This window comes from Bactrocera tryoni, chromosome 4 (assembly GCF_016617805.1).
Source record: "Bactrocera tryoni isolate S06 chromosome 4, CSIRO_BtryS06_freeze2, whole genome shotgun sequence".
Taxonomy (NCBI): Eukaryota; Metazoa; Arthropoda; class Insecta; order Diptera; family Tephritidae; genus Bactrocera; species Bactrocera tryoni.
Genome location: NC_052502.1, coordinates 23933593 through 23948634, shown reverse-complemented (window position 1 = coordinate 23948634; position 15042 = coordinate 23933593). Strand labels below are relative to the sequence as shown.

The window sequence follows — 15042 nt, the reverse complement described above, 5'->3', positions numbered from 1 at the left end:
TTAATTTTATATTTTAAAAAAGTTTACATTTAAAAAAAATTTTTTTTAAATTTAATTAATTTTTAAAATTTTATGTTGAAACCAGTTTTTAATTTATTTTAAATCAAGTGTAGAGAAACCGACTCTGGTGATGATTTAAGTATTAATAATTTGCTTAAAAAGCAGTATTTTCCGAAATAATGTATAAACCATACTGGCTTGTACCGAAAATTCGATTAAATCATAAATTTAAAAAAGCGAAATAATAGAAAAATAATTTTCAATTGCATCATTTAGCCGCTAAATTTCAATGCAAAAAAAAAAAACGAATAATATTAGTAATAACAATAGTTGAAATAATAAAAAAAATGGGAAAACAAGTTTTTTAGGTGTTAAAATAAATCACACATCAATAAAATTAATAAAATATCTTGTAAAATTAACTCTAAAGTAATTTAAAGAATAAACACAAATTTCCCAAATACTGTTAGTGTGATATAAAAATGGAACAAGTGCTTCTATTAAGTGAAAAAAAACTCTAAAAATTTTTATAATAATATTTGTATTACTAGAACAATTTTTACAACACAGGCAGCACTCAGTTAACAATTTCTTGCTTGAAATTCGTTTTGTCTGCCATACCACCAATGGTATTAATTAAAAATGTTGGAAAATGTTTGAAAATTTCTAAAGTGATCTTATATTCAACTCGTTAATATTACTATGAGAAAAATAACTGTTAGTGAATAAAAAATTATCAACTGGCTGTTTTTTGCAAATGTTCAATTTAACAATTTTACTAGAAAAGAATATAATATTTAAGAGGTTATACAGTTAGAAGGCCGAAAAGCGAATTTTCCAGATTTTTTTTTGAGAAAACTTTCAAATTTATTGATTCAAAAATTTGAACACATATTATGGTATCTTTTAACCGTATTTTAAGACTTAGTATTAGTAAAAATATTTATTTGAAAAGGAAGTACAGCTGATCTCCGGGAGCTTCTCTCTCAAAATACGGGGACCACAATATCTCTGATGATTTTTTGAAAATTCTAACTGTATTTAACCCATTGAACACTAAAAAATTCAATATAATTTTTATTAAAAATTATTCAATGTTTAAATAAACAATTATTTGGCAAACATTCAGTATAATAGCGTATAATATAAAAACAAATTGTTATCTATTGAAATTTTATACCTGCAAAGGGAGCGTATACGTAACTTCGCACTTTGATATGGCATACGGGGCGTATAAGTAACTAAGATTCAAACGGACACCGAAAGTTGAATACTTAAATAAAAATTATAAGCTCATTAAATTTTTTCATGAAAATTTAAGCCAATTTTGAAAAGATTATATATTAATTGTGTAAATAGTTAATCGTATTTTTATAAAAATAAAAAAAAAATTGTTACAAACATTCACTACTAACAAAGAAATTCTAAAATTTTTAGACAAAAAATTTTAATGGACATCATTTTAGAGTCTTTAAAAAATATATTTTAACGTTAAACCGATCAGTATTTTACTCCTTCAGCTAGAAGGAAATTTAAGAGCTTGCATGGGTTTCCTCAACAATTTTTTCTCCTATAAAACATTAAATATTTTTTTTGAATTTTTTATTGTTACAAACATTCACTACTAACAAAGAAATTCTAAAATTTTTAGACAAAATATATTTTAAGCTCGGCCATTGGACATCATTTCCGTTGAGTCTTTAAAAATTGTATCTCAAACACCTGTTTAAAATTTCATGAAGATCGGTTGAGTAGTTCTGGAAAATCTTGCCAACCGACTTCAAACACTCAGTTTCGAGAAAAACGCGTTTAAAGACGGCACATTTAGCCTAGCTAGACTCAAGCGCACAAATTCTCAAGGCTGCATCTTCATAACTATTACTCAGATCAACTTGAAAAAGTTGATTTTTTGAAACCCGTAAACCTATGTAACCCCTTAATGCAGATTATATAAAAATTTTAATTAAGTTCTGGAATAAACTGATTTTCACATTAAAATGAAGAGCTAAAATGATAGAGCCAGCTGAAGGTAATTTAACGGTCGACAATTTCAAATCCACGATAAAATCGTATATAATTTTAATATTGTGCCAAACTATCAAAAAAATAGTAATAATACCATATTTAAAAATATTAATAATTAGAATAAAACACAAATAAATAGAATAAAAATAATAAAATTATGTTAATATATTCAATTATTTTTGAAGGAAAATATATTAAAATATTGCATAACAATTGATAAACTATGTTCATAAAACAAATAAAAAATATAAATTTTTTAAAAAATTGTATAAATTACAATAGATGACATAGATTTTTATTTAAACATAACTAATTAAAAATTATTTGCCAAAGTCGTAAAAGTTATGTTTTTACATATATATAACTTGTGTTTATAATTTTGTAAAAAATTTGCTTTTAAATTTTTTATAAATTACGAATGAAGTTTAATTTTTTTAAAGTTTTGACATTACAAATTTCAAAAAACTCAATTATATTCAAAATTTTATTTTTCTTATTCGGTAAATCTCAATTTTAGTGAACTATGATACAAAGTTTAAATAAAAAATTTAAATCGGCTAAAAAATAAAATCAAAATTAACATATGAAAAATAAAAAAACTGACCTTTTAATTATAAATAGTAATAATTAAAAAATATAACGCAAAGAAAAGAATTTAAAATATGTTCAAAAATAAATACTCAAATAATTTTCGTAACTAAAGTTATTATTCAATAATAAATATTAACAAAAAAACAAATATTTTTAACCAATCGCAGTTGAAAAGTCACAACTCACCTAATCACCCTGTATTTTTAGAAGAACTCGGATGCTACTTTATGTATATCCACACACATCAAAACTGAACAATCGACACAATTGCATTTCAACGAGACTTACAACATATCAAAAGCATTACGAGCGAAAAATAGAAAACAAAAACAAATGCAAAGCAGATTAGAGGAGCATAGCGGAGCGATAGAGGATAAATAGCAATTAATTGCGATAGTTTTACACATCAGAACACTTTACAACAACTTTAGCAGCGAAAACTAATAACAGCGAAAACTTTTGTGACGACAAAAACAACAGAAAACACGCCAGCAGCAGCTGAACTAAGAGCTGGCAAACGACGATAACGATAACAAGAACAATAGCAACAACATTAACAACAGTGCTAATAATAAAGGCAGCAAGAGCAATTGCAAATCAAACAACGACTACTTCTAATCCTTCAAGAAACAAGCACGCACACACACACACACACAAAAGCCACACACACAAACAAAGCTGATAAACTCATATCGAAGAGCACAAACACACACAAACAAATTCGCGTGAGCGACCACACCCACATATACACGAATACACGGTAAACACGCACACACAGATTCAAATACAAATAAGTATAAAGCGGAGCAGCTAAACCCGCACAACAGCTGGGCTTCGGTTGGGTGTCGGAAAAACTTATCCGTTCTTGTTCGTAAAGTCGCGCTAAGTCGCGTCGCAAAGCCACAAAACTGGAGGAGCACGGCAGCGGCAGCGGCGGCGGCGTCGGTGGCGGTGGTGGCAGCGGCAGTGCGATGAGTTCGAAAGTCAGTTCGCTGGAGGAGAAAGTGAAACTCCCGCCGACGGAGACGATAAGCCGGTGTTATCAGCCACCAGGCAAGAATCGCAAAGTCATACGCATCCTCACCGTGGCGGTGTATGTGCTGTGCGTCTCGTTGGCGGCGATTATGTTGTCGCTGTACTACATCTTTATTTGGGATCCAACTATTAGACCCTTTGTCACTAAGGGCAACCAATGTGGTAAGCCACTGGAAATTTATAACACACAATTCATCCGCAACACTTTGTGAAACTCTATTTTGTAATTTGCTATGCATGAGTGCGGTGTGCGGATGTTGTCAATGTGAGCGGGGCTGTGAGGGGGTTTGTGTAGGGCGGTTGTCGGTTGTCGGTTGCGTGTATGCATTTCGGTTATAACATGATTTGCTTACAAAGCATTTCATTTACGCGACTGAAACGTGTAAGTAATGAGAAGTCGGTCGCACAGTGGTGTGCTGTTGCGAAATTTGGTGGGAAAAATTTTTATTTAAATTTATATGGATGGAACTTACTGTACTCTCCAATTTATTGTAATTTATAAGATCTAGCTCGACAGCTCGAGCCATTGTGTATAATCTTAGATACTGAGAAAACTATATTTAATTTAAATTATAATTTTTTTCAGATAGTAATCCCCACCAACACAGTCCCTGGTAACGCTGAGCGCACATAAAATGATAATGATTTTATTCCCGCAATTCATATTTTGGTAGTTCATAATTTATGCAGAGATCTGTCAAAATATATTATTATTTGAGATGAATGGTATTCCTCCTACCTTTTCAATAGGTCTATGGTTGGTTACCTATTTATTTATTTTTCATTATGTCTTACTGAAATCTTTTAGAGAATAGTCGTGAGGACGATGTCACAAAAAATATAAAAACAAGAAAAAACGTTAACTTCGGCTGCACCGAAGCTAATATACCCTTCACAGGTGCACTTATTTTAGTAACTATGTGTTCAGTTTATATGGAAGCTACATATATGCTATAGTAATCCGATCTGAACAATTTTTTCGGAGATTATATTATTACCTTAAGCAGTAATCTATGTCAAATTTCGTGAAGATTCCACGTCAAATGCAAAAGTTTTCCATACAAGAGCTTTTTTCCGATCGTTCAGTTTGTACGGCAGCTATATGTTATAGTAAGCCGATCTGAACAATTTCTTCGGAGATTACATTATTTCTATAAACAATAACTCGTACCAAATTTCGTGAAGGTATATCGTTAAATGAGGAAGTTTTCCATACAAGAGCTTTTTTCCGATCGTTCAGTTTGTACGGCAGCTATATGTTATAGGGGTCCGATATCGGCAGTTCCGACAAATGAGCAGCTTCTTGAAGAGAAAATGACGTTAGCAAAATTTCAAAACGATATCTTAAAAACTGAGGGACTAGTTCGTATATATACAGACGGACGGACGGACGGACAGACAGACAGACGAACATGGCTAAATCGACTCAGCTCAACATATTGATCATTTATATATATACTTTATGGGATCTCCGACGCTTCCTTCAGGGTGTTACAAACTTCGTGACAAACTCATTTTACCCTGATCTTTTTTGTAAACTTTTTTTTTAAATTGCATTTAATAAATAAATAAAAATAATGTATATTTAAACAATTTAAATATATTATAATACTCCTTCGATTCCTTTGCCTATCTCCACAAGCACCTCCGAAAAATGGTATCTGACAGTAAAGAAAATGATTATCAAAAGTCTTATTCTTTCGGACATTATCGTGCGAAAATTTCAAGACAATTGGCAATGTCTTTTCGAAGAAGGTTTCTTCACCTACGCTGTTGTTTGGAAAACAACACTTTCGAAATTTTGCAATACGATTACACTAAATTGGAAAATTCTTAACAAACGACCTCATATTCAAAATTATTTACCGAATCAAGTTTAAATTTTCGGAAACTATTTTCAAATATATGTAGATTCGATATACTATATATGCAGAAAAAAAATATATCGTTATAGCCACTTAATATCAACAAATCATTGAAATGAAACAAAATAACTGATTGTAAAAATCGACCACATTTACAAATCACCAACCTAAAGGAATAAAGTACCCTTTTTACAATTTATTTATTCACTCAATCACGGAATTATTAAATTTACAAAATTTAAAACCAATGATTTAAAAAAGATTAACCAATTGACAGGCGCATTTGTCGAACAGTGCGTCGTCGTTTCCGTGCGCTCGTGATATCGAAAAGAGGCCGGACCGCTAATCGATTTCCCTTTTGTTGATGTTTGGTGTGGGGTGCTGGCCAGCTGTGAGATCTGCAATTGCGATGTCATTATGGATAATGTACCATATAGTGTGTGGGTGTTGGTGTGTGGTAAAGTGATGCGGAATATGTGTTGTGAAGTAGTGAATTCGGTATGTCAGTGTTGTGCACCTGCATAATGTTATGTGGTAGTGTGGTGTGTTGAGACTCATTTGGCCACTGATTAATAAACCGTTCCCACAACAGTTAGATCTACGTAACCGCAACGGAGTCTGATTTTTTCCGATCAAAAACTGTTAACTCAAGAACATTTCTCAAATTAACTTGGGAATATTTTCTGTCACTAAGACAAAAGCTCCTTAATGAAATGTTTTTTTTTTTTTTTAATTCGACCTGTTTTGAACTATTCTAGTTCTGCAATACCTTTCATTTTCAGCATCAAAATACTGGTTGTAAAATAGAATTTTTTAAGCCAGTGTTGGTCTTTTTTGGATTAGTTCTATTTCAGTCTGTGTTTTTTTTATTGCTTCACAGAAAATTAGATAGGTTGTCTCTGACTTTATTTTCTAAACCTATCCGTTAAGGAGTTACATGGGTTTTCTCGGGTAAAAAACATTCTTTTTTCAACAATTTTTTTTTATATAAAAAATAAAATATTTTATTAAATATTTTTATTGTTACAAACATGCACTATTAACAAAGAAATTCTGAAATTTTTGAAAAAAACAAATATTTTAAACTTGGCCATTGCGACGCCCATTCCGGTGACCCCTCGGAAAAAAATTCGCCCGCGTTGGCAGGATAGTTCTTTACAGGATCATCTAAAGTGATCTTACTTAGAACTTGGACGAAGGGCAAAAAAACTGAAATTTGGATTTTTGGCAGACATTTGCACAAAAAATTAAACTTCTAGTCAAAATTCCGCGACATTTTTTTCAAATAGTTGTAATCAAAAAAAAACCTTCGTCCAAGTCTTTAAGATTTGTATCTCAAAGACCTGTATAATGATGAAAATCGTTTCAGTAGTTCTCGAGAAATGTTGCCAAAAACGCTGACTTCAAAAACACGGTTTCGAGAAAAACGCGTTTAAAAACGGCGCACTTAGCTCAGCTAGCCTCGAGCGCACAAGTTCTCAAGGCTGTATCTCCGAAACTATTACTCGGATCAACTTGAACATTTAGGACAATATTCTAGAGGTGTTGTAGAATTCGATAAAACAATACAAAAAAATTCAATTTTTTGAAAACCGTAAATCCATGTAACCCCTCAAAATACTTGAAAATATATTTTCTTTAATTAATCCGGGTCAAATTTAATCAAATGGTAATTTGGATATATGTATGTATATAACGATAAAAAGCATTGGTTTCAACAATTTTTTTCACAAAATATGATTTGAGGTTAGAAACTAATATTTTTTTTTTCAAGCTTAGCACCTTTTTATATTTACCAACAACAATATATAAAATTGAACATAACATGCCTTAAAACATTTAGCTCTGAGATGTGTCACAACAAATTGTACCAAAATAATTAAAAAGTTAAAACTCGCCACCCTTTTTTTAATTTTCAAACTCCCCTCTCTTCACTTCTTGTTCAGCAAATTTCACTTTCTATTGTTAGTATTTTACCCAATCAAATGTCACCTTTTGCACTCTGTGCAAATTAGTCGTTACGTACGTGAGTGAACTGGCTTCGGTTGCCCTGGCGCTCGTCCCCAAAAAATTAAAAAGGACACAACAAACAAAACAAAATGCAAAACAAAGCCTTTGCAAATTAGTACGTGCGGTAAAAGGTGAAAGAAAGAGTTGCCGAACAAAAGCTGGGCAAACGAAAACAAAAAAAACAAAAACACAACAAGGAAAAGCAAAAACAAAACTGAAAAAAGTAAATCAGAATGAAAGTAGAATAAAAGCGCACAGCCGCAGAATGGAATGGAATGGAAGCGGAGAAAAGCGTGCGATTAATGAAAAAGTAGTTGCCGCTATTGCCACTACTGGCTGTTGGCGCTGTTTTTGCTGCCGCTGTTGTTGTTGCGGGTTGGTAGTATTGTGCTTCCACTTTGGTTGTATTATGAATTGAAATTCCTCCACTTGTGGCAGCTGTTGAAATTCTAGGCCACAAGGCATATTCCAGCCAAGCAGTCAGCTAGTCAACCATTCATGCGTGACAACAAACGGGCACAGCCGTGCCGTGCCGTGCCGAGCAAAGGATGCCAGATGCGATAGAAAATGAGCGATAGTTATGTAGGCAAAAGTATTTTTTTGCATGTGCCTGAGAGTGTATGTGTGTGTGCGCGTGTGTGTGAAGTAGAGAGATGTTATAATGGCGACGAGTAGCCAACAAGTGCAACGCCTAGTTTACGCGATTGTTATTGTTGCTATTGTTGTTATTGTTGCTGTTGTTTCACATTGTTGCCATTGTTGTGCGCAAACCTTAGCGATATCATTATTATTGTTATGTGCATTGGCGTGTATGAATGTATGTGTCTGGCTGTGGGTTTGCATTTGTGCATTGTTGTTGCTGTTGTTGTTTGCATTTGTTCGCGTTTTGCGGTTGCAGCGCTGCAAATTCGCTTTACACCGAAAAATTAGGTCAATGGGGTGGCAATATTCTAAAGTGGGTCGTTATTGTTGTTGTTGGTGTTGCTGTTATTGCAGCATGGCAATGGGGCGCGCCAAAGTGGGCATTGAGGTAGGTTAGTTGTTGGCATAAGGAGCAGGCAAAGCAGCGTGAACACGAAATGTACATGTAGTGGTTACATGTATATATATACATGTGTATACATATAAATATGCATATGTATATATATATACAGTGTGTTTGTGTATGTATTTAGGTGAGTGTAGATGTGTGCGCGCACGCTTGGAGGCCGGTGGGCGTGTACTCGTGCAGCTTTGCTCGTGACATGCATGCATTTACTGGCACACACACATACACCGTTAGTTTTATGCTTTTCTGTTTATAAGTTTGTTTGTGTTTGTGTTCGACTCTTTGACAGGTCAAAATCCGAGTAAACGTTCGTTCGCCATCAAAAGGCCATAATTCATTCGCCGCTGTCCATTTACTGCCCACTCGCTCGTTTCACATTTTAGCGACCATATCGCTTACATAACTCCGTTATTTTCTGTCGAGCATACCCCACTTCGCTTACTTCGCCTGCGCTGAGTCCACGCGCTCTATGTGCTTGATGTTGTTTCTATATTTTAATTGCAAAATTTGCATTGCTCTAATATTTTCAATATTAGGTGGGCTGCAACAACAACAATAAATATGAATGAAGTGCCAGCCGAGTCTTGCGCTCGCCTACATATATCTACATATATATTTATAAATATATACATGTACATAATTATATATGCGCAGTCTATAAATAAATAAAGTGGAGCACAGGCGTTGGCGGTGATGGCGGCGTCGTCGTCGGCGACTGGCAGGCCAACAGAAAAGGGGAGCAAAACAAACTTGTTATTTGGCATAATTTCCACTTGGCATTTTCAAGGTGGCAGGCACGACAACTACAACAACAACAACTACAACTGCAATAATAATAACAAACAGCAACAACAACAACAAAAGCAAATAAGAGCAGTGCAGCCATCACAAACGCCACCGTCTATTGCCGGCGACAAGGTTATGACCATGTGCAGGCAAAATCACAAGAACAAAAGCAATCACGCCGCCATTTATACACACATAAATACTTATGTAGCACTTATTTACAAATTTACGCAAATAAAAAGCACATTGTTGAAGCTGTCATTAAAGGATATCAAGAGTGTTGGAAATAGATGAAAGAAGTCGTGGCAGTCTGAGACTGAGGAGTGCGAGTTTTATTTTCATATTTCCACAATTGTTTAAGAATTTGAGATTTTCTTTCATTTTTATTGCTAGCAGCATCTTAGCATTCAGAAATAAGTTTAGACATAATTTTATATTGTTATCTGGTGTATCTAAAACGAGTTAGCTGAGTATATGACTATCATTCGGTTGGTTCTTAGTTGAAAATTCAATCAAAGCAATATACTATTAGAGAAAAAAACTTTATTTTCATATATAAAAAAATTTCCATACAAAAATGTTAAATGTTCAGTTGATCGATTCGATTTCAAAAACTGAGGGACTATATACAGACAGAGGGATAAATTGGCTCAGCTCGTCACGCTGATCATTTATATACATACATATACTTTATATGATATCCGACGTTTCCTTTTAACTAGACTGCCCTGTCTCTAAAAAAATGTCTAGATTTCATGTTTTCCAACAAACTTCGCTCCAAGTCGTTTATTAACCCTAAAAATCTGTTCAAGTAGTTCATTTTAACTTCACCATCTTTCCTTGCCTAAACTACTTACTACTAACTTTGTCAGCATAACAAGATATTCATCTTTTCGAAGGAAATGGTATGACTTAAAGATATTTTATTTTTTGTTCTTACTCTTGTAATATAAAGAATAAGGATTAAGACTACTATTTCTATACAGGTATAAGCCTTTGTCTATTTCGGTTATTCCAAATTTAGGAGGTTTCGGTTTCACTCATATCCCTAAATGAGCAATAATGCATATTTTGCTTATTGATGAAAAGATTCAGCCAGAAATGAGCCTCGTCGCTGAAGAGGATATTTCGATGAAAATCCGTATAATTTTCAAATAGTTACTCGGCCCAATTCAAGAACATACGGCGATTTTGGTGGTCAAGCGTCTTCAGTTATTGCGTCAATTTCTTCTTGTAAGGATGTAGGCCAAGATCTTTTCGGAAAATTCACCTCAACGACTTTATAAGTACGATTATGTATGTAGAATGATTTCGCGATGGGTCCACGCAAACAGTGGTTATGAAAGGATTGAAGGTTTTGCTTGTGTCTGATAGATTTATCACGGAATCGTCTTTTATGAGATGCTCTCGTACGGCCAAACCAGATAATTCAGACTTATGCTTTTAACAATTGGACCTTCTGAAGGCAGTAATCTCCCAGAGACGGTCAGCTTTGGTTAATAAGAGAGAAATTGTGTTCCAGTGGGATAAAACTAGATCACACACATCGACATTGACTCTATAGAGACTCAGAGAGCTTAGTTGAGAGGTTCCCGTTTCTGTCTATGGCGAATAATTTTGCTGGTGAAAAGTAAGCTTTAAGCTTGTAAAAATTGACTGTCCCAATTTTTTATCAATAAGAAATAAGATTGCGATAAGGGGCATCATAAAATTATCTTCAAAATTGCAAAAAGCTGTCGAAAAACGGTTTAAATTTGACCATTTCGGATCATTCTAACTATACCAAGTAACACTCAATTTAATGCAGAAATAATATATTTCTTTTTACTATACCTATTAAAAAGTATTTTAGTCTCGTCCCTTATAAGAATCCAACAGTATCTAGATTATGCTATTACCTGAGACAATCGGTTTCAGATTAGAAATTATGATGATGTGACTATTATATAACACAGAAGACGAAATGCAATGAGACAACTCTGTAATTGTTCCAGCAAACAAATCTTCTTTAAGTTTTTGAGAAGTCGTAGAAGTTTTAGAGACAAATCTAATAGAGTCATGAAAAGTGAACTTTCAGTACGAAAAAAGATTAGAAAAAATACTGCTAGACATACATTGAATTGAAGTCATATCTATATACAACATTTATTTTTTCACAACAACTTCGCTGTCGAAATTGAATACGGTTGCGATTTGAATTATTTCGCTAGACAATGAAGATCGGTTCAAGTTAGTTTCGTTGTTTTTTTATAGAAATTATGAAATGAATTTTACAATAGGGGAATTACAAAACACCGGGCGCTAAAGCATGACTTCACACAGGCATTAAGATATGATCGATTACACTGGCGGACAAGTTTTTGGGATCTGACTTCTGCATGTATAATTTGAGTTTCTCCTATACCAAAAATAAGGGAAAACTTTATTTTTTAATCAAGTTTGCTTTTGTAGAATTTCTTTTCGTATTTCTTTTAACGGGTGATCCAAGTAGAGGTACTTGTCATGTGAAGCTGTCATATTATTTTTATTCAGTATTGCTTGGCATTTCATCATTGAAATACTTTCACATGAAGAACGTTTATAAATCGGTGTGGTCAATATAATCTGCCTACTGAGCGTACTATTCGTAACACCATCTTGAGACCCAGCATTCGTGATTAGATAATATTCACCCCATATACCACGTCCAGCACCCTGTAAAGAAAATATAGCAGCCGTAGCTGAGAATTTGCAAGAAGACCGTGGAGAGTTGAACTGTGCAAGAACTGAAGCTGTTCGACCTTTTCAAGCGACAACGGTTCGTTCCATGAACTCTTGAGGCACATTTTTTACTAAATGGGTATGTAAACAAGCAAAAATGTCGCATTTGGAACGAAGAGTAACGTGAAGAGACTCAAGAGCTACCGTTTCATCCAGAAAAAACAACAAATGATACCGGTGAAAACAAAACCGTCTATGGGGTTCGTTAACGCGCCGGGATAACCGACTATTTGATATTTGAAATAGAAGCTTGTAATCTCGGCGACATTTGGTTTCAACAAGACGGCACCACTCCCGCACATCGCTTCAATCAATGGATTTATTGAGAAATCACTTTGGTGGACAGATAATTTCACGTTAGGCGTTCTCCTGTAGGGATATGTAAAGTCTAAAATCTATGTGGATAGTTCCACTTCGATTCAGTCTCCTTGGAGCAAAACATCACCCGTGTCATTCGTCAGTTACCAGTTGAAATGCTCTAACGAGTCATCGAAAATTGGACTCAACGGATGGACCATCTGAGACGTAGCCGCGGCCAACATTTGAAAGATATAATTTTTAAAAATTAATATGAATATGAATAATAATAAAAATTTGCCATTCATATGAAGTTTTTTTGTTTTTCTTAAAAAAAGAAGTAGGGAACCTCGAAATAGATCACCCTTTATATTCGTATGGACAAATCAAGCCCATTCGTATCAGGCAAAAGCAAACTTTTAAACATAGAAACTAAAATTACAGTGTTTTTCAATGTCTTGAATCAGAATTTAAGCATGAAAACTGAAACCCAAAAACCCGATGTTTTATAATAATAAACTAAAAATTTAACTAAGGTAATATTTTTTTATTAATTTCAAAATATAAAATACATTTTCGCAGCAATTTTATTTAAATCATTAATATTTCATTGCATTTTTTGTTTTTGCATTTAGACAAAATTGTGATACCAGAGAAAATCGCTATACGCCTACTCAATTCATCGGAGGTCACCGCCGAACAATTCTACAAACACATACTCGAACAATATCGCTTACTCAATCAGTTGCAACAGCAGCGACAACAATTTCTACAAAAACAACATATTCATCTACAACAACTGGCTGCCGCCAACAAATTTCAAGAAATCTTTGCCACAGCGACAATAATACAAGCGAATGCCCATGATCCGTTACGTAAGCCGATTACACCAACAAATGGCACCTTCCTGCTGGATCCATCACAACCCATAGTGAACAGCCTCGAACCGCGTATACCGATTTTGGATACTGCGCAAGCGCCCATACCTGTGCTGGCACCCGCATCAGCGCTAGCAACAGCGCTCTCCTCATCGTCGTCGTCGTCGTCATCGTCGGCAGCATTGGCCGCGGCCAGCGCGTCTAACGGACATACCAAACGTAAATCGCATCGCAAACACTACAACAACAATAATCATCATCGGCATACATCGCGTAAAAATCATCGAAAGTCCACCGCCGTCACGGGTAACGGTAACGGCAACAACAATGCGGACAACAATAATAACAGCAACAACGATTACGAACCCGAACCATTTGTAGTGGAGTCGCCACCCATGAATCCGCCCATCTTGTCTGTGGTGCAAGAGCCCTACACCCAGCTGCCCATACCGTTGGTGCTGAATTCGCGCGAAGACAAACGTCCGATATATTATACGCATAGCGAGCGTAGGGGCGGCAGCGGCGGTGCGCGCAAGCGCGCGGGCTACGAGACGCAAACCTACATGAATCCACTGCTGACCGGCGAACTTATATTCGAAAAATAAGGGATGCAGAGGGAATGAGGAATGAGGAATGCAAAAAATTGTTGAGTTAAGGAAAATGAAGTGAATGTGAGACAGAGTGAGGTTAAGAAGAACACAAATTTTTACTTTAGCGGAAGGCAGTGTGAGGGCTTGCGGAGCCGAGCGTAAACATGTGTAAAGCGAGAAACAATGTATGGTATTTGGTAGAGAAAACCGCAAACTATGTCATAATTGGCTCATATCATAGGTAAAAAACAATTTCAACAACAACAACAGCAAAAATACTGCCACTATTGCCGCCCCCCAAAAAAAGCAATGACTGCAACAGCAGCAGAAAAACGCTTACAAAGTGCATTTCTGCTGCGACTGCGGCTACAACAACAACAACAACAACAACACTTAACTATGGAAAAACAGAAAACAATAAGCAAAGAGGAAACAACAAACAAACTAGAGCATATATAGCAAATTTTTGAATGTGTAGCGATTAGCGATAAAAACCAAAAACAAAAACAAAAACCAAAAAAACCTGAATAATGAAATATCTAAAAAAATATAACAACAACAAAATCTTATATATCCGTATACCCAACAACCAAAATACACTTGTAATCGTCTGTATGTACTGTTTATACTCGTATTGTATGTTTATATATATATGTATAATCGGAAAAAAAATTAAATAAATAAACCTTCCCGCCTATACACCAAACTCACACTACACCACTTTGTATAACTGGTCATATGGTTCGTAGCACATTTCGGCAGCATAAAAACACATGTACGCAATAAAGCGTATTAAAATGCATAAAAACGCATGAAAACGCATTAAAATGTATGAAAACGCATGAAACGCATTAAAATGCATATAAAAGCATATAAAAACATAAAACGCATATAAACGCATGAAAACGCATGAGAACGCATTTATTCTTCAACACCAATGGCACCACCACCACCACTCGCTATCAACTTTTCACACACTTCGTCTTCAGCAACGTAACTAGTCACACACACACACTCACTTACTGAATCACTTAGCCACTTTTTCAAACGCCATGTTCACCGCCACTTTCACACTCACACACATACACGCGCGCATTTACTAGTGAAGAATTTAATCACCAAATCAAATCAAGTACACCACCAACAATAATAAAAAA

At 34.7% G+C, this 15042-nt stretch overlaps 2 protein-coding genes across 6 annotated transcripts in view; both read left to right on the top strand.

Moving 5' to 3' along the window:
* LOC120773520 overlaps window positions 1–13115 on the top strand; it is a 50074-nt gene extending 36959 nt beyond the window's left edge. The window contains exon 2 of the mRNA XM_040102477.1: window positions 13053–13115. The gene's annotated coding sequence lies outside the window, so the exon portion shown is untranslated. The remainder of the gene's footprint in view (window positions 1–13052) is intronic.
* Window positions 1–15042, top strand: part of LOC120774051 (ras guanine nucleotide exchange factor P) — a 46726-nt gene extending 31684 nt beyond the window's left edge. The window contains exons 1-3 of one of the 5 annotated variants that reach the window (XM_040103355.1): window positions 2014–2029; window positions 2824–3813; window positions 13053–15042. In XM_040103355.1, the coding sequence (XP_039959289.1) occupies window positions 3588–3813; window positions 13053–13900 (1074 nt within the window). In that variant the 5' untranslated portion in view covers window positions 2014–2029; window positions 2824–3587 and the 3' untranslated portion in view covers window positions 13901–15042. Of the gene's footprint in view, window positions 1–2013; window positions 2030–2823; window positions 3814–13052 lie in introns of those variants that run through there. The other 4 variants (XM_040103354.1, XM_040103353.1, XR_005705218.1 and 1 more) reach the window with 4 other exon arrangements.